Source organism: Diuraphis noxia, unplaced genomic scaffold, assembly GCF_037042655.1.
Source record: "Diuraphis noxia isolate RWA-SAM2 unplaced genomic scaffold, SU_Dnox_SAM2 contig0004, whole genome shotgun sequence".
Lineage (NCBI taxonomy): Eukaryota > Metazoa > Arthropoda > Insecta > Hemiptera > Aphididae > Diuraphis > Diuraphis noxia.
The window spans coordinates 28,758,130-28,777,757 of NW_028301714.1; the positions used below are offsets into that span (position 1 = coordinate 28,758,130).

Here is a 19,628-nt window from a genome sequence, read left to right on the forward strand (position 1 = left end):
TATAATATATAATAACTAGTTAATAGTAATGATATAGGTAATTTTTATTATTTCATAGCTATCAACGTTTATCGAAGACAATTATAAATGTAATGAACTAATGACTTATAAATATTGGGTAAGCAATTATTATTTTTATTAAATAAAATAGTAGGTAGGTATTTAGTTATACTCACGCAAGACGCAGCCACTAAATTTTTATAGCATTGTTCACCATCAGACACTGATGCCTCTACATCCTCTCGACTTCTGCATCTTGCCATCTCACCGATTAAAATTTCACCGTCTGACACTGTTTTATGTAAGATCGTTTTGTTTTGCTTCCGATAAGGAGGGTCTTTGGGCTCAAAGTCAATTAGTATCTCATTACTGAAATGTTCCGATGGCCTGTGATATAGTATATTAATGGATGTTTAATTAGGTACTGATAAGTATATTATAATATTATAATATCTAATCTTCATATGAACATCGAAAACTTTCTGTGTAGGTATATGCATGAAATCAGGGTTTAAATATTGTTATATACAATTTTGAAATAAGCATAAGCTTAAAAATTAATTCACTTCTATCAAAACGTTTATAATTTTATATTAGGTTAAGTATGGTTTATAATTTGGAATATATAATTTCATATTATTGTAAACGGGCGTGGTTGACGTACAAAGAAAAATCATGTCAAACATGAAGTGGTCACAGACAATAAGGGCTAATGATTAATAAGACACCATAATTGGGTGTCATCGGTTTCCGCCAAAAGTGACCTTTCCGTTTTCCGCCAAATTAGAAAATACGTCATTCCTTTTTCCGCCAATTATAAATTATAGAATTTTAAAGTTTGGGAACCCTTGTGTAAAGATTTAATAATTTAATATATTTTTTTAAGTAACTATTATATTTTATATTGTTACACACTATGCACACTATAGAGTTAAATAATACAATTTTTGATATTAGTGTTCTGTTCAACAAAATAAGTAAAAAATATAATTTTATCATAACACTTATTAGGTATAATATATGTATAAGTATTAAAAAAACTGCCAAGACAGTAAGTTATACATAGTTACATTATGAATACTGTATAGTTATATTTGCATTGTTTTGATAACAATTTGTCAATAGCTTGGTTTATTTTATTTTTAGTTTACATTTATATGAAACTTGAAATTGTAATCACATTGTAAAAAACTGAAACATATTTGTAATAAAATTAAATATATAAAATACTTTATTCAAACCTTATTAAGCATAATGGTTTGATATCAGTTTTACGAATTCATATCTACTGATTTCATCTCGTTAGTATATTGAAATTAATTCTTCATTTTGTTTACGTTTATCTTTCATATATTTTCTTGGCGTTTTGCATTCATTAATACTCTTTAAAGTAACATAGACGTTAGTTTGAATATTTTCTATAAGTACAGTAATGCATGGTATTATATGTGCTGTTCGCTTATAAAAATGATCTTTGAATACAGGAATACAGAGTAAAATGATTCACACGCATTCGTTGTCCTAATTAAACTTGCCGATAATGCAGCCCATAGTGATGGAGAGTAAGTACAATCGTCTCCTAAGTAATTATCTACTAAATAGTCGGAGTATTTTGTTAATAGTTCATTAACTGGATGATCACTCATAAAATCATATGTAAAACAATCTGAGACATCCTGCGCATCAAGAAACAAAAGACCAAAAATGTGTGTCGTAACCATTTGCCGATTTCGGAATTTTTTTCTTTATATTCATTTGATAAACCAAGAGATTGTATTTTCTTCCACCATAAATTTAGTCAGATGAAATTTACAACCAATTATATTACTTTTTGGTCTAACAGTTTGACTCAAACTTCAGTAACTGTATTTATAAAAGCTTTTTCGTAATCAATAGTCACATTTTCAGGGGAAAAAATCAAATTCATATCTTTGCATTTTCGACAAATAGAACGATGTGCAAACACATAGGTTGATGTTAGTTTATTTGGTAGTAAGCAAAATATAAGTTGAACATTGTGGCCATTTTGGAATCCATGGATAGTACACATTTGCATAAAAAAAACGAGTACAATAATCAAATGTCCCATCCATATAAATAATATCTATCTATCTATAAGTCATAAATTTTAAATTTGTGTAACATGAAAAAAATATTTTCCTTTTCATTATTAAATAGCAAAAAATGTTTTTTTTGTTTTGTTTCAATATTTAAAACATTTAAAGATTGGTTTACTTCAGTAATGGATTTTGGATTTGCCGGGTCGGTTTTGCGTCTCTTTTCATACACATTTTTTCATATTCTATTTATGTAATTTATGGTTATTTATTTGGCACGCTCATTATGTATTAATTCTTGTAAAATGATTTTTTTGGTCTTGTATACTTATGTCTTCTAGCGTTTTCCTTTTGCATGAGGTATTAACAATTTGCCGATTTATGGTATTTTCATTTACAGCTTCGTGATGGTGTTAATTTTCCGTGTAAAATACTTCAGTGTCGAAATTTGTTTTTGTATATACTTTACTTTAACATCACATAATTTGTTTATACATCTTCAACGCACTTTATTTATTCTTTCATACGCTTTGCTAAATTTAAAATTATCAATTACAATTTGTAAAATTGTGTTTAGTATATATTATTTCATTATTATAATATTTGTATTTGACTAGGTATATGTAATCTAACTTTATTCAACCCATATAATATCAAATCATGCGTTTTTGTCATAAATACATTTAATTAGAATAAATATAGTTTTAAGAATAGTATAATGTAAATTATGTATAAAGCTAATGGTCCATGTCGCCGAAGCTATAAAGATCAATAAAAAAAAAAAGAAGTTCAAAATATCGATGATTAATATTATAATTAATATTAATAAAAATATTAGCGATGTATTTTACTTGATAATTGATTTTTGTATCTCATTATTCTGCTGTGAATTTTTTCTCATTACTGATTTAATTCTATGTGGCGTTGCTGGACTTGTATCTCTTGCTCCGTCTGTTTGTGTAGCTTGTACTTTTTGTGCTCTTTTTATCTTTTCTGTAACATGAAAACTTACTATAATATTATTTAAATGATATCAATATTAATAATAATAATTGCTAAAATGTTTGGGTTTTTTAAATTGTCATGTTAATGCGTGTAAATACCTAATACAATAATTTTCGGGGATTCGACGGAAGAAACTGGCTCTGGAGTTTTTCTTCCATCAATTAATCTTTCTAACGATTTGCTACTGTTGGCTGATTTTAAAGAAACATTGTCAAATGAAGTTACAGTGTGTGACCTGGCAAAACTGACATGTCTCATTCTGAAAATATACATAATATAATATAGCTTACATTTGTATATAAATGTTAATATCAAATATTTTCATTGAGGTGAGTATTTAAAGTAATATACATACATACACATTTATTTTATGTAAATAATTGTTTGTTTTTAATTTCAATTAGGCTGTACACTTTTAAATATTGAATTACCTAACAAAAAAATTATCAGAGTGTGGAATGGGTTTAATGGGTCTGCATTAAAGCCTGTTGGGTGTTAGAATTTATAATATTTTTGTGTTAATATTGGCGTTTATACTGAATGAATAAAACATAAAATATGGGTAACTTAAGTATTTGTACTATACGTCAAATAATTAGTGCTATGGACTAGCGTCCCGCATTGCTTAGTTCACGGTCAACTAGGTAATAATTATGTAGACACCACCTGAGAGGGTAACAATTCCAAGGGAGTGGCCATGGATTATTAAAATAATAAGAGACTACTAAAGGTAAAAGTTAGGCGTGGACACCAAATAACATTATGTAACAATGGGGGATTAACTGAACATTTAGATAGGCGTTCCATGTCCTCAGAACGTTAGACACGACTATGGGATAAGAATTCCAAGAAACGATACCCAAATTAGGAATATACTGTCATAATAATAGATACAGTATTATCAAGCATGCAGCTGCACGGGATGTGTACTGATCTCATATGTGGGTGGGTGGCATTTCCGTCAGTTTAGATGATTATACCACATCCGTGAGAACAGCGACAAGAGCAAGTAGACTATGGGGAGTAGAGGGTAGCACTATATAAGGGACCCCGAAACAGCCTGTATTCAGACGCGACTTGACCAGACTAGCCAGAGCACCTTCACGCCAGTCTGTTGTTTAATTTAATTCATTGGACTTAGAAAATTTCTTATAAACAATATTTTGAACTTAGAAAATATTCGAGTCAAACCGAATTTATTCTATCATTCAGAATACTTAACTTACATTCAGCTTTCATGTTATAAATAAATATATGTTTTACCACAATAAATAAACAATTAATCTAATTAAGAAGAATTCTACGTTGTGTAATTAACTTAAGAGTCACCTTCCAAACATCATCCTTGGCTACTGATACCTGTAGGCGACGTGATCACTATATTAGGTTATAACCTAGGTAAGTAAATTTATACAATTATGGCAAATTCTGAACATAGATATAAATATTACGATTTTGAAAAAGATATCATAAATTTAATGTATGTTGTAAAAATAATTACGTTACCATACAAATAAAAATAAAAAACATGGACCCGTAAAATTTGAATACAATATTTTTTTGGTACTTTCTATAAATGATTGATTAATCCATTAATCGCGATATATAACAATATTAAAATATTAATGGTATAATAAAATTTATGAATGCAAATATTAAAAATGCCACCTAGTGCCTAGTTTACTTACCATATATATCTGATCCATATGCATAAATAATTGAACAGGGTGATTTTCTAACCCATTGTTTATGTTAAAACTATGCATTTATTCAAATGCTGATTTTTTTGTAATTTTTATAGACTAAACTAAACGACATGACGTAATGCCTTGATGATGATGGTAATATTTTATTAAGGTTTTATTTAAATTTTACAAACTATATGTATTCAGTATGGTGCGTTTAAATTAGGAGTATATTATAGCATAATATAATAATACATATATCCAAATTAAACATATAATATTTTAAACATTTTTTATGATTGCTCCAATTTAACACAATTTACCCCCTCGACCCTAAAGGTAAGTTTTCACTTGCAGCATATAGAGTTATAGTTAATGATGCTGTTTTCAATTTTTATAAATGCTATTTAGTATAATTAGGTAATTAATATGTATAACCTCATAATAAAATTAATACTAGAACAGCCACTATACCTACACTTTAACGTTTTACTTATTGATTAGTTGTCTTTTGAGTTGATTGTCTTAGACTCTTTTCCTAATACTATAAAAAGTTATAGCCTTATAGGTTTTGATTTAGTTGGTACTTTTTTGATTTAAAGTTAGATAATTTTAACTTACTGTTGAAATTGTAAGCATTATTACCTGGAAGTCGATTGCTGCGATTGCGGTGGAGGGGGAGGAGGAGGTAAATAGTGAGGCGTACATATATGGAATTCGGGGCAATCGAATCCAGCTACCCGTCCGTGGCAAGTTGGATGACACGTTCTCTGTTGACAACCCTAAAAAAATGCCATATTTTATTTAAAACTGAGATTCCCATTATTTCAATAATACTCTTATATCTATATGTGAACATATCATAAAAAACTGTGAACTGTTTCCTTGCGGTTATGTAATAAGTCTTAACCTAATTATTATCTTTGATGTTTTTGGTTGTTTTTCGATATCAAACTTTCATTATTGTAGTGCATTACAAATTTTGAACGGAAGTGAATTAATGCAATCAGAAATAAGGTATACAGTGGGTTTTTTTTTTTAGGGTACAAACTACTATTAAATGACCAGTGATTAGCTATGTGGATCTATGATATTCTATGTTATCGTTATATTTTTTAACTTTATACCTATATCGGCTATATCTAAAATCGAGTAAGCATATTGCAATATGACTCATAATGTTTTCTATATCACTATCAGGTATCATCTCACAAATAAGGTAACAATAATATTATCATGTGATTACTTCGTCTTCGGGGGGCCAACATTTGTGAAGCCTGGTAGCCGGCGATCGTTGACATGATGGTGGCGGTGGTTCGGCCAAGTCTGTTTGGTGGCAGTGATGCATGTGAAATGCGTCAGGATGGCAGTGATGGTATCTAGACCACCGTGAATATGGAGCACAGTCGGTCGGCAGTCGCTTGTACAGGTCGTGGAGGTTCTCATCACTTGGTATTCGTCGCCGAACGCATGCTGTCAACAGATTTGGTGAGCTCCTTGCTCCACAAGAAGACGATTCCTGGAAAATGTATAAATGTAAAAAAAATACACAAATTATTAAAATAAATAGGTTACACTAAATTAAGAAATTAATTTAAAAATTATAGAATTAAATTAGAAATAAATTAATAAATAATAAATTCCACTGAAATTAAAATGTTTTAATTTTTGGAATAAGAATCATATTTTAATACTAATTCCATAATCATAAAAAAAATGTGTTTATAGAAGTTACTATTCTCAATTTTCTTACTCTGTGACTAGATATGCATCCAAACAATGCTGGAGGCTGTCTAACCCTGTTTAATACTTGTAATTGCTTATCGCTTAGGCAGTACTGTTCCACAATATCTTGTTTGGAATAGAATTGCTGGCTCCGACGACTTTTTGGCCCTAGTTTTTTATTCTCGTCTGACTCCATTGAATCGACCGAGTTCATGTTAGCCTAAATTATAAACACCATATTAATTTTATCATTGCCAATATAATGTCATAATATAATATAAGTTGGTAGTTAGTTGATCTCAGTTAGATTTCAAAACAAAACAGACTAATGTGGTTGTATTTATTCAAACAATTCATCAATTAGATAAAAGTGTAGAAAAAAATATTGGATGGAAGCAGTGACTTCAAAAGAAATTTGTAAAAGAAGAGTAAAATATTTTAATTTTTCAATTTTTTGTTTAGTGATAAAGAATTGTTTGTGATATACTGATATACCTTTTTCATATAAGTAGAGAATGTAAAAATTATTTATGAATTATAATTCTTCCTTTTAGCATTATGCTTTTGAAAGGGGAGTCGTGCAACCATGTATCTAACTTTATTGTTATGTTTTATGTATATTTATGTATGGTATATTTATTATTTATGTTAAAGTGGTTGACAGAAGTAAAATAAAATAGTAGATAGTTAGTCAAAACTTTATCTCACAGCATTAATTTTAAATTAACAAATGTATTTTTTTTTTAAATAAATATAAAATGTTACCATATATAAAATTTGATATTCAGGTTATTTATAAATTTAAATGTTTCGAACTTCTATTAAAAATCAATATGAAATAATAAAATCAATAAAAATATCAAGTTATAAATATTTAATTTTTTTTACCAAAAAAGTGAAACTTGGTTAACTATAGTTTATATAGAATTAATAGATCATTAATTATCAACGTTGATTCTACTATTTGTTTTTATAGGGTGTCCTACAGAGATCTGATAAATTAAATAAAAATAACTTGTTCTAATCTATGTTAAAAAAAAAATTTAATATACATATGAACTACAGAAATAATACAGGATGAAGCAGTGAAAAGGGCGATTTTTTTATCTAAATATTGTATAGGATTATCGTTTTTTTGGCTGCCCCGTACTGACAGTAAGAAAATGGTAGTGGTAACAATAAATTTACTGTGGATAAGAAAATATAGGAATGTAAAATTATTAATTTTTAGAAAACAAATTAAATTAAAACGTATATAGGTCAGGAGTAGTGTTGTACAAAACAGATCCTCCTCTACTGTCGGTTCTAACAGGAAAAAAAAAACGTTTATAGGTAACTTATGCATATTTATTAACTATCAATTGAGATATTAACTGAAAATTCCAAACTTATATTTGTATTTTATTTCTATACAAAATGTTTTAATATCTGTTTTCTAAAGAATATTAATTAATTTTTTTTTTTTTTTATTAACATAAAGGCTTCAATATTACTAGGATTATTAGCCTATAATTACAAAATGATAGTTATACAATATAAAAGTTGACATTGTCTTTATAGATTATATTATTATTATTATGATATAATGTAAAATATCCTAATATTTACAGTTTTTTTATCTACCTATATCTATTTGTTTGAAAAATTTAAAAATGTTGACGGAATTATGTTGATTGAGAGCTTCTTCGATTGACCTTGGATTATTGAGAATAAAACGTGCGGTTGAAAATGTGGGGCAATCCATAACGATGTGTTCAATTGTAAGGTGGGTGTTGCATGAGTCGCACATTGGTTTAGGTTCCTTGGTGATTAAGTAGGAGTGGGTGATATTGGAGTGGCCTATTCTAGCTCTGTTGATAATTATTTGTTCTCTCCTAGATGCATTTTCAGGGTATGGCCATTTTGTAATTGTCTTTTTGATGTTCCTTAGTTTGTTACTGGTTGGAGTGTCGTCCCAGTGGGTTTGCCATGATGTGAGTATACGTTTTTGAGCTTCGTTTATTTGGTCACTGGAGGTGCTTTTGGTAATGAAGGAGGTAGATGGTGAGGTGATCGATTCATCGGCCATTGTGTCCGCTTTCTCGTTCCCAGGGATACCTACGTGTGATGGGACCCACATGAAGTTGATTTTGATTTTCGATGATGCGATACATTCTTTGGTGAGTTGAATAAGTTCGTTCTGAGGGTATTGTTCTTGAAGTGATGTGAGTGCACTGAAAAATCGCTTATTATGAAGGAGGAGGAGATGTGGGAAGTGGCTACATATTTTACTGACGTGTATATCGTATATAATTCCGCCGTATATATGCTAGTGAATGACGGAAGTCGGAATTTTATGACTTCAGTACCATCTACTATTGCAAAGCCAGTTCCGTTTAAACTTTTTGAAGCGTCAGTATAAATGAGCACGTCGTCGTAGTAGTATAAATCGATTAATTCGTGAAAATGAGATACAATGATTGAGTTTTCAGTTGAGTTTTTATTGAACTTGAGAAGTTCGGTATTTATATTAGGGGACCAAGTCCAAGGTGCACACGAGGAGATGGGGATTTTGTTGATTGTATCTATATCCAGATTGATATTTTCCTTGATTCGGTTAAAGTTTTCGAAGATCGTGTTGGGTGTTCTTGATCTGTAGTTTGGAAAGGGATGATGGAAGTTGGAGGCGGAAATATGGTTTGGCAGGTTTAACATCTTGATCATATATTTAATGGTATTGATGTCACGGATAAACTGAAGTGGTGGTACACCTGCGTTGCAAAGGATGCTGTCTATTGGGCTGGTTCTAATTAATTATTTATACGCATAGTTATTTAATGACTCTGTAGACCCAAAGTCCACAATAATACAATATTACAATGTCTCAATATTATAATATTATATTTCACTCATTATAAATTAAAACTAAATAATATTATAATATATACTGCATTAAATTAGGTAGAAATTCAATAAGTATACTATACAGAAATGTTAACAAAAGTTAACTGTCTATATGAAATAGTTGTCAATTGTCATGAAGATGAAAAAATCTCATTGGACGTTATTGCCATACGCGAAATCAATGTTTTTCGAATTGGTTATTGGTAAGTTTATTATAATAATTTATTACTAATGTATAATGAATGTAAAGGTACCTATATAATATATGGAAATGTACCATTACTTCTGACTCCTGAGTTAAAAGTTTAAACATAAACGTTTTTATGTATAGAAAAAGGCGTCAGACGACGACTAAAATATTTAAATTGAGTAGGTACTTACATAATATAAAATCGAATGGAATTATTTTGACTCCGCCCAGGCATAACAAAAACCCGAGAAAAAACCGTAGGTACGCGTATTATTATAGAGCTCTTTTAGGTGCGAAACAACGATAAAAGCTCGCGTGACATCGACTTGGGCAACGGCGACATTATTTTTGTCATAATAATATGTATTTTAATTTAATTTAATATTTTATTACATAATAACGTATTACGTATTATAATAGGTAGGTATATTAGGACTTGTATTATATTTAAATAATAATAAAATATAATATTCTTGTAACAATACAAGTACATAAATAATAATATATTACGTATTATAATTGGTAGGTAGGTACCTACATGTATTATATTATTTAAATAATAATATTATTGTAATAGTTTATTGATAATGGATAATGCTGATTGCTGATAATATTAAAACACGCGAAATTTGAATTGAAGCAATGAGAACACGATATTAAAGAGCCGCGCTGTGGCGTCCTGGGTTTCCTAATACGCCGTCGGGACGCTCTTGGTAGTCAAGGTTCATATCGATACGTGACATCGAAAACGACGGTTGCACCTTCTTTTATTTCGTTAATGTTAGCTACACTACTGATTGTCGATGAACATTATATTTCTCTAGAGCCTCAAGTGCCTATGTTCAATTAAACCGTATGATTAGTTGGGCCGTTGAGGTGACCTAGAACCAAAATTGATTTTGGAGGAGAAGGTGAATTTTAGGAAGAATTTATATTCTATATTCTTAAATATACCAATAAAGTTTAATAGTTAGACGTGATAACATATGAATACAGATTCGATAAAAAGTGTATGAGCTGGGCCCTGAGTGTACAAAAGTACAAAATGGTGGAGAATTTAAAAAGGGGTTTGCAAAACTCAGAGTAAGTTTTATGAGGTCCAGTTTAATCATGGGCGTCACTAGAGTCCAAATTCTGGGGTAGTCAAGTTTATTTTTAGAAAGTAAAAAAATAATTTTTATATGTTTAATTATTATTTTGTATAATAAAAATGCATATGTAGGAATAGTTAAAATTTTAACTGAACTTATCAAAATATTTAGTAAGAACAAATATACATTAAGACAACATTGATACCTATATAAATGATTTAATTTATGAGTGCTAAAATATTTATTATTTTAAATTAAGTCGGCGTTTGTTTTCATCACAAAACTCGTCGATATAAACTGCATTTTAATTTACCTACCTCTATATCTTTGTGTAAAATATTTATCAGTTATTAGTTATGATCACGGACTAATATAGAATAGAAACTCGAAACCAACATGAATTAGATCCTTGTTTACCCGTGTTCGGAAAGCGTTTACTGTCAACCTCTTTTTTTTTTTTTTTTTTTTTTTATTAATGATAAGGCTTCAACAATAAAGTCATTAGCCGGAAAAACATGTTTACAAGTTATTTACAATCATCTTAATATTAATATTTAAATAAAGGAAGTCAACCTCTTCTTCTTATTCTTATAGAATTATATCTTGCAGTCATCTTGGTATGACCATTGGGCATTGATTATACATAGTATGATGTATGACGTATAGTGTATGCACTGAATACACTGTAAATACTGTATAATCATCTGTATTGAACTTGTCACAAAATATTATAATTATTATGGTCACAAATCACAATTAAAATATAAATAGTCTATTTTCGTACACATTTGAATAATTAACATCGAATGTATTTTTAAAATATAAGACTTTTTTGAGGGTAGTAAAATGATACCCTTGCTACCCCAAACAAAATTCTGGGGTAGTAAAAATACCTCTCGATACCCCTTAGTGACGCCTATAAGTATAATGACAGAATAGGATATAGAAGGGTTGGAGTTTGACTTTGGATCAGACTATAATATAGTCAGGAGCATATGTATAGGAGGAGCGTAAGGTTTGGAATATTAGCACAGGAGTATACATTATTATATATAAGCTTGGAAAGGGGGTGGATGTGCAGCAGATACTGTAGTAGCTAAATAAAATATGATGTTTAATCGTTTAAAATATAGCAGTCAATAGATAAATAATTTTTCACAGATTGTAATTTAAATATTACGTGTTAAACATTTAAAAAATAGTCTCAACATTAGTATTAGTACTATTAACATACTGGTTGTTAACGTACATAAATAATTGTCGAGTTAAAAATATATCCTTAAAATATTTCTGTTTTTTTTTTCATAAATATTTTATTAATTAATTAAAATTTTCTTTCTGAAAATCTATATCGTTTGGGGCATAATAAGCCATAGAACATGTAACTATAAAATAAACATTACAAATATTGAGGAGAATTAAACTGCATTAAATCATGAACAGTTTTTATGTAATATGTTCCAGTGTTTTATATAAATTTAAATACTGAACTCTTATGTTTGATCAACGAAGAAAGTTTCTAATTTACCTCTAGGTACATAAAATACATTTTGCTAGGTTAAACTTTAAGTTATTGTTTAATGTTTATAACATAACATATAATGCAATTATTTACATTAAAAATATTTCAAAGTTTTGATGATGTTAAAAGCGTATGTATTTATTAAATTATACAAAAGGGCTTTTTAAAAAGTTCTTGAGTATGTTAACAAACATATGGATTTGTGTTTCGTAAAATTAAAATAATGTATTGGTTAATTTTTAATTTAGGTAAGTTATTCGCCTAATGCATATACTGGGAATATCCATTCTTGTGAACTGATCAAACGATTCGTTATTCTTTTATTAATACGGACGTATGTAATTAGCGCCAAAATCAACCAAAAAAAAAAAAATTTAATTTGCGCCACTTCTAAAAATGTATTTTGGTAATTTGCGCCACTTTTTAAATTTGTAATTTGTGCCAAATAAAATTAAATAAAAGGAATTATGTAATCTGTGCCCTAGAGTACCTACTAAAATTGTAACTTGCGCCATTGTTCACCTTATTAAAATTGTAATTTGTGCCACTTATTTTATAATAATATAAATAACTTTTGTTTTCTTTAGTGGCGCAAAATACCAAAATGAATTAGTATATTATGTGGCGCAAATTACATACGTACTTAAATGTACCTATTCGTGGCGCAAATTACAAGTAATGAAAGTGGCGCAAAATACCATCTCCAATTAATACCTATCACAAATTTATTACGAGACAGTAAGCATAATACGATGGCCTGTTCAAAGATGATTGCAGGTAGATTTATAATGAAAAAATACATATGATACCCATTTAAACCATTTAAGATGTCCAGAAGGGACGAGGCAATTCTTGTCCGCCTACGAATAGGCCATTCCCGCATGATTCACGGATATCTCATGGCCAGAGAAGACCCTCCATCATGTCTGACGAGCGGAATAATCATTACAGTCAAGTATATTCGAAAGAATTTCGAAAAGAATGTCGTCAACTCAACAGAACTGCGTCAACTGGTTTAAATATTTCGAACTTAAGATTAAAATGTACATTTGTAAATATAGATAATGAGTAGTAATTAAGCAATGTAATGTAAGCAATTAATGTAGTTTAAAAACGTAACGCCAGCTAATAACCATGTAGATATGCCTTAAAAAAAAAAAAATAAAGTAAAAAAGATACCTATTTATACCAAAATAACATTATAATAACATACGTCGTCCGTTTTCACCAGAGCTCGTTTTTGCCAAAAATGTTGAATTCCTAACCTAACCTACAGAAAAAGTTTGAAAACCAAATACTTTAATTTTCAAGCAATACATTGCGTGCCAAATAATACTACATGTATACAATAGTGCTTTCAAATTAGGGAATAAAATCGCGAAGATCGTATAGTAATAGTAGATGTACTGTAGCAATAATCGCCATTAATGCCAATATATAGATAAGCAGTTTTTTTTTTATACGGATTTTATAAATTCTGAATATTTTAATTCACATCTACCTATTTGATTTGTATATATTTTTATGTTTTTATCGTTTCAAAATATTTTAGATTTTGAATGAAGCGATAAATGTAATGATTTTACAATTATATGGGGGTTTTTTTTTATTGTAGCACCTTTTTTGGTAAAAAAGTGAAGCTAGTTGATACTTTGAGGGTTCAAAAGTAAAAATTTTCCAATAGTTTTCAAAAGCGTCGGGAACAAAAGAAAAAAAAAACTGGAATATTTGAGCTTTGACAATTACATATTTTTATATTATAGTTTAAAACTGTAATATTAAAACATTGTAATTTATATTGCTGCTATTTCATATTTTAAAATGTATAGTTTATCTCAACAAAAACACTACGTCAACTCCGTGTAAAAAAACGCTAAGTAAAAAAAAAAAAATATATAAATGCAATAAAATGTGTGATATAAGGTGGAATCTAAGTAAATAGTTTAATGAATAAAATGTATGTATAAATAATTAATTCAAATTTAATAAAAATTGGTTATTTATATTAATTTATAATATGAATTATTTTAACTCAAATTGATCCAATTTTGGTTTACTTAGCCGGAAACAATTTATTTATTGTAATGGTGCTTTCATTATTTATTACATAAACTATTAGTACTTGGCTATACATTTTTTAGACTGAATCTTCCGGCCAAGTAAACCAAAATTGGATCAATTTGAGTTAAAATAATTCATATTATAAATTAATATAAATAACCAATTTTTATTAAATTTGAATTAATTATTTATACATACATTTTATTCATTAAACTATTTACTTAGATTCCACCTTATATCACACATTTTATTGCATTTATATATTTTTTTTTTTTTACTTAGCGTTTTTTTACACGGAGTTGACGTAGTGTTTTTGTTGAGATATCATTAGTTTTTATTAGGGTCAAGATATTTTTTATTTTTTTTTCCATTATTATGATGTAATGTCTTATTTATAATTTTTTTAAGATGTTTAAACATATCGTTCTGTACAAAAGTACATTTTGTTTCCTATACTTCAGCACCCATTTTAATACTCTATCTGCAGTACACCTACCTTGAACCAGAGGCATTTTTAATTTACCAATTGATCTATTGGTACATTTTTCAATATTTAATAAAATGGAAATAACTGTTTGGATTTTGGATTCTTTCTTTTTAGTGGTACTTCATGTACCGTGTTAATACTGCACTGTTTAATAGTAGTACTATTATAACTTTCAACTACGATTTTAGATTGAGTAGACTCCTGATATTTTTTTTCCTCATATCTCGCGCCTTTTGGAGTTAAGTTACCATTTTTAATGTAGACACAATTCGACACAAATATGAAGACAGTCACAATAAAGTATTATAAATTATAATAAAGACTGTTATAATAATAATTATTATTATAACGACTATATATTATTTAACAATAAAATGCTCAATGGAAAATGATAGATAGTCGATACGATTAGGTTTGGTGATACCACGTGCATTGAATAATAATATTATGGACACGAGACAATAACGCCGACAACAAGCTCGTACGCAGGACGCGAGACGAAAGAACGAAATTTCAAATTACGAAAACAGAATGCACCGATACCGATAACTGATAAGCGATTGTGGACCATGTTCGCGTGTTAGTATGTTGTATGTGTCTAGCGGTGGGGGGAAGCAATAGTAGTGGGAGACACACGCCGCCGTCGCAAGAATCCTCTCACTCGTCCCGTCAACATGACGCGTTTAATACGGCAGCCGGCGGCTAAAGTAATATAAAATGATCACTTAAATATCCACAGTTTTTTGATCATAACTAAAATACTATTCAACCGATTCTATTTAAAATTATAAAAGCACGTAGCCTATGATTTTCTCGATCGATTGATATCTCATTCTAACTATTTGGTTCATTTATTAGACCTACAGCCTTTAATAAAGAATACCAAAATATTAACACGTATTAAATGGGAATGTTTAGGTTTCTGTATATATACACGGTCGAGTGCTTCGCCTTCCTTTTTTTTTTACTTAGCTCGCGACACTACCGTGTCGCTGGATTATAAATTAATTGACATGTTTGCATAAAAAAAATGAATAAATCTACAAAAAGAGACGATTATTGGAAAATATAATTTCGCATCCAAGAAATATAACAATAAGAAAAGCTTTGCTTTAGACTTTGATGTATTATTTAATAAGAAATTGGCACTTCATCATTTTTCCATTCTTTTAAATAATGACATTATTATCTCGTTAGTTAATAATATTTTACGTTAGGTTTGGTTAGTACTACCTAATGACAAATGGATTATTAACTTAAATCGTCTCCTTAAATGTTTTATCAAGTCTTTTGATTGTTATTAATGAATATATTTAGTAACACGTAGCGTAATTTTTCGAATAATATAATATAATGGTTGCGTGAAGAATTTATACAAATGAAGATTATAAAGAAATAACTATTAATTTTGATATTCATCGAAACCTAGAAAAGTAATTATTATTGTTTTTTGAATATTTTTCTTTAAAATCGAATTGACATTTTTTCAATTGAAATTGTTTGTAATGTTTTATTTGTAATCATGCAAACGCAATATTCAATTTCGAATATTCTATCAGAGATCGTCCTCAAAGTTTTCTATTTTTTTTCTATTTATATTGTAAGTACAGACGTAAAAAGAACCACACAAAATCTAAAAAGAATCACAGTTCGTTACAAAATGTTTCTTTTGTAGGAGAGTTGCTTAGTTTACTCATGTGTATCATACATATTATATCAATGCAATAGGTTCAAATGATATTGTAGTATTCAAAGGTTATCACAAAACAACAAAATGATACAAAAATTATGTCTCACAATCTTTATAATAATTTTAGACAGGTATCTATCGGCCATTGAATCTTTTTTTACTCATGTACTTGAACAATCACACAAGGTCATAGAATGAGCCCTAGCGAACTAACATAAATACATGTAAGTATAGTAAGTATACACACATTATCATACGTGATATGCTCGTATAAGTGCATTTATATTATATTCATACAATAAATAGTCGTTGATAAACGTCTTGTATAAACAATCAGAGGTCTAAATAGAAGTCGTAGTGACCGATAAATAAACAAAAGGTTAGAAAACCACCCCACTGTGCGACCATAACCTTACTACACACAAGCCGGTTCGTTGTAATTATTTGTAAAAACGCATTACTACCATTGTGTTCTTATCTTTACCTCACCACACAGTCTTTATATCATATAATATCCTTTCAAATAGGTACTATCCGCTTGGGACACACGGAATTCGTTTTAGGGTCAAAATAAATTGTACAAATCAGTTCCTGAAAAAATTATTTATCATCAATACTGTTCAAATATTGGTTCCAATATGATTGTCATAGGCCACCAAAAATGTGGATAGAATTTTAATCTACTATAACAAACAATTATTGCGTTTCGTTTGATGGAAAACTTAATTCAGAATTTTATCACTCTCAAACAAATGTGTTTTTATCGATCGAGAAATATATCTAAAATAAAGAAATACACAATTTAAGTCAAGAAAAATAGCTGAAAAATAAAAGTTTTTCGGTAAAATGGTGAACAAATGAAAACATTGAACGATTGCCAAATATGAGCTTATAGATAAATCATAAATATTTTATGTTGCGAATCTCTACCACATTCATTTTTTCATTATTATTTATTTGAATGAAATTAGATATTTTCGATATTGGGTCAAAATATTTTTATGCCTACTAATTCGTTATTATTATTTATTAGTACTATATAGAATAACTATTATTCTAAACACTGTCAGTTAAAATTTTAGTTGTAAAAGTTAATATTAACATACATTTATTATTATAATAAAAGTTTATTGGAACCATCTCGTAACTCGTAAGTTACCTTATTATAAGTGGTAACTATGTCCTATATGTGGTTCTGTAAACCACTCGGAAACCAATATTCATATATAACCTATGTAGAGGTGTGTCCATGGGTGGTTTTGAGAGTTCAAACAAAACCCTCATATTGAATTTTTTAATTTTTATAACCTTATTTTTCTTATAAAATAAAAAACATTTATTATATTTAAAAAATTAAAACCACCTTCAAAAGAAAAATCTGGGCACCCCTCTGAACATATGGAATAACTGAGAACAAATTTTATGAATGGGAACGACCTCGAAGCCCGAAGGCGTTCATTGGCTTTACTTCTTTCCTAATATTATTTTAAATTGTATAATAATTAAAGAATTAAACATTATATTGTATAATATGTAGTATATACTTTTTTCAATTCTCATTAGATTTTCATCTTTATATCTATAGGCTATATAGCGGTATCTATATAAAATTCTACTTCTATAAAACCTTTTGAATAATCTCGTGCTTCTATTTTTAGTAAAAATTACTATTTGCTATTTAATTATCATCCAGTTTTTACCCATAAAAAGATAAATACTTGCACGGTTGAACAAGTAGTATTAATTAATTAACATTTTACAATTCTAATAATAACAGCTTAATTAAAATATTTCATAAATATAATATTATATACTTAGGTATATCTATATGATGTGTAGTATGTACTGTGTATTATGATATTAAGTCTGAAAAACTTATTTTTACTTATTTGTTTAAATAGGAATGTAAGTTTGAACTTAAAGTTTTCGTATGCTTTATCATAAGTTTAGTACGTAACCTTATTATTTATACATGACTAAAGGATATTGTAGCGTTAATTAGTCTAGTACCTGCCTATATATCACACAATTTGTAAGTAAATTTAAATTTAACATTTTTCGAAAAGACTTAATTAGTAGGTAAACTAGCTAAAGGCGTCAAATTTAAATGTGTATCAGAGTTTTTGTATAAGAAAATAAAATAATTCATATAATTAGAGAAGTATTTTATTAATAATTATCGCTGGACATTTATGACAACGTGAATCATCATTTTTTTTCATCAGGTGTATTATTAGCGTGTATTGTTGCATGTTAATGGGTATCAAATAACCGAATAAAAGAATAATGAAAGTAATTTCTATAACGACAGACAAGAGATCGGAACAAACAGCTTTGTTCTAGGTACCTAATTTTTTTTTTTTAACAAATTGTTTATGTATATACCTTCTATGTATATTGCATATAAATATATTTATTTATTAAAATACGAATTTAAACGGGTATAAAAGTTACATGGACTATATATTATAAAGTCGTATAATATACCTACACTGATGAATTCAAAACAGCGTTAACATTTATTCCGATTGGACGATAAAAGCATAAAACAGTTTTTCCGCCGTAGTCGTTTCCTCTTAGGCTTCAAAAAAGTTTTTCGCTATTTTCACCCGGCCCTATTTTTTTTAGTTCCACCGGTAAATTTTATCGCGATGACACACGGATGCGTTGGCGGAGAAGAACAGACACATTACCGGAATAGGCGTGGGATAAGGATCGATGGACGAGTGCGAGGTCTACGTATATAATAATAGTGTAACCATGCGCTCAAAACTAATCCACTCAATTCGCTCAGACGGGAGAATGGCATCGTCACGACCGATTTAAACCATCGTCCAACTGCAATATTATTGTTTATTACCTGAGTTGTCGCATGATTAGTCTTCCCTTTGGTACTGGTAGTATCCGGTGCCGTTGCTGCCGCCGGTGTGATGTATATCCGCTGAGACGCACGATTGAATTGCCCTGTAAACATGAATGTGACGATGTATAGCATTACATTATAACATTAGAATAATAATTGTCGTATAGTTATCATACAATAGCTGCGCAAATTTCGTCCGTTTTTCATTAGATTCGTGTCAAATATTCGACAATATACCTACGACTGTAGGCTGATAATAGCGACGTATATACCTAATTAATTAGTGATGTTATATATTTTAAAGTTAGGTAATATTATTTAATGGAGTGGTATAGAGTTGCATGCAAGGACATTCCGAAATATGTTGGT

At 28.9% G+C, this 19,628-nt stretch overlaps 1 protein-coding gene and 1 pseudogene across 4 annotated transcripts in view; both read right to left on the reverse strand.

Annotated features, from left to right (window-relative positions):
* Positions 1 to 19,628, reverse strand: part of LOC107173168 (uncharacterized) — a 186,136-nt gene that overhangs the window by 9,559 nt on the left and 156,949 nt on the right. For all 4 annotated transcript variants that reach the window (XM_089227488.1, XM_089227487.1, XM_089227485.1 and 1 more), the window contains exons 4-10: positions 19,257 to 19,360; positions 6,501 to 6,692; positions 5,994 to 6,266; positions 5,393 to 5,529; positions 3,161 to 3,321; positions 2,909 to 3,050; positions 177 to 387 (exon numbers count right to left, since the gene is read on the reverse strand). In XM_089227488.1, coding sequence (XP_089083614.1) covers positions 177 to 387; positions 2,909 to 3,050; positions 3,161 to 3,321; positions 5,393 to 5,529; positions 5,994 to 6,266; positions 6,501 to 6,692; positions 19,257 to 19,360 — 1,220 coding nt within the window. The remainder of the gene's footprint in view (positions 1 to 176; positions 388 to 2,908; positions 3,051 to 3,160; positions 3,322 to 5,392; positions 5,530 to 5,993; positions 6,267 to 6,500; positions 6,693 to 19,256; positions 19,361 to 19,628) is intronic.
* LOC149055925 (uncharacterized) lies at positions 394 to 2,797 on the reverse strand (annotated as a pseudogene).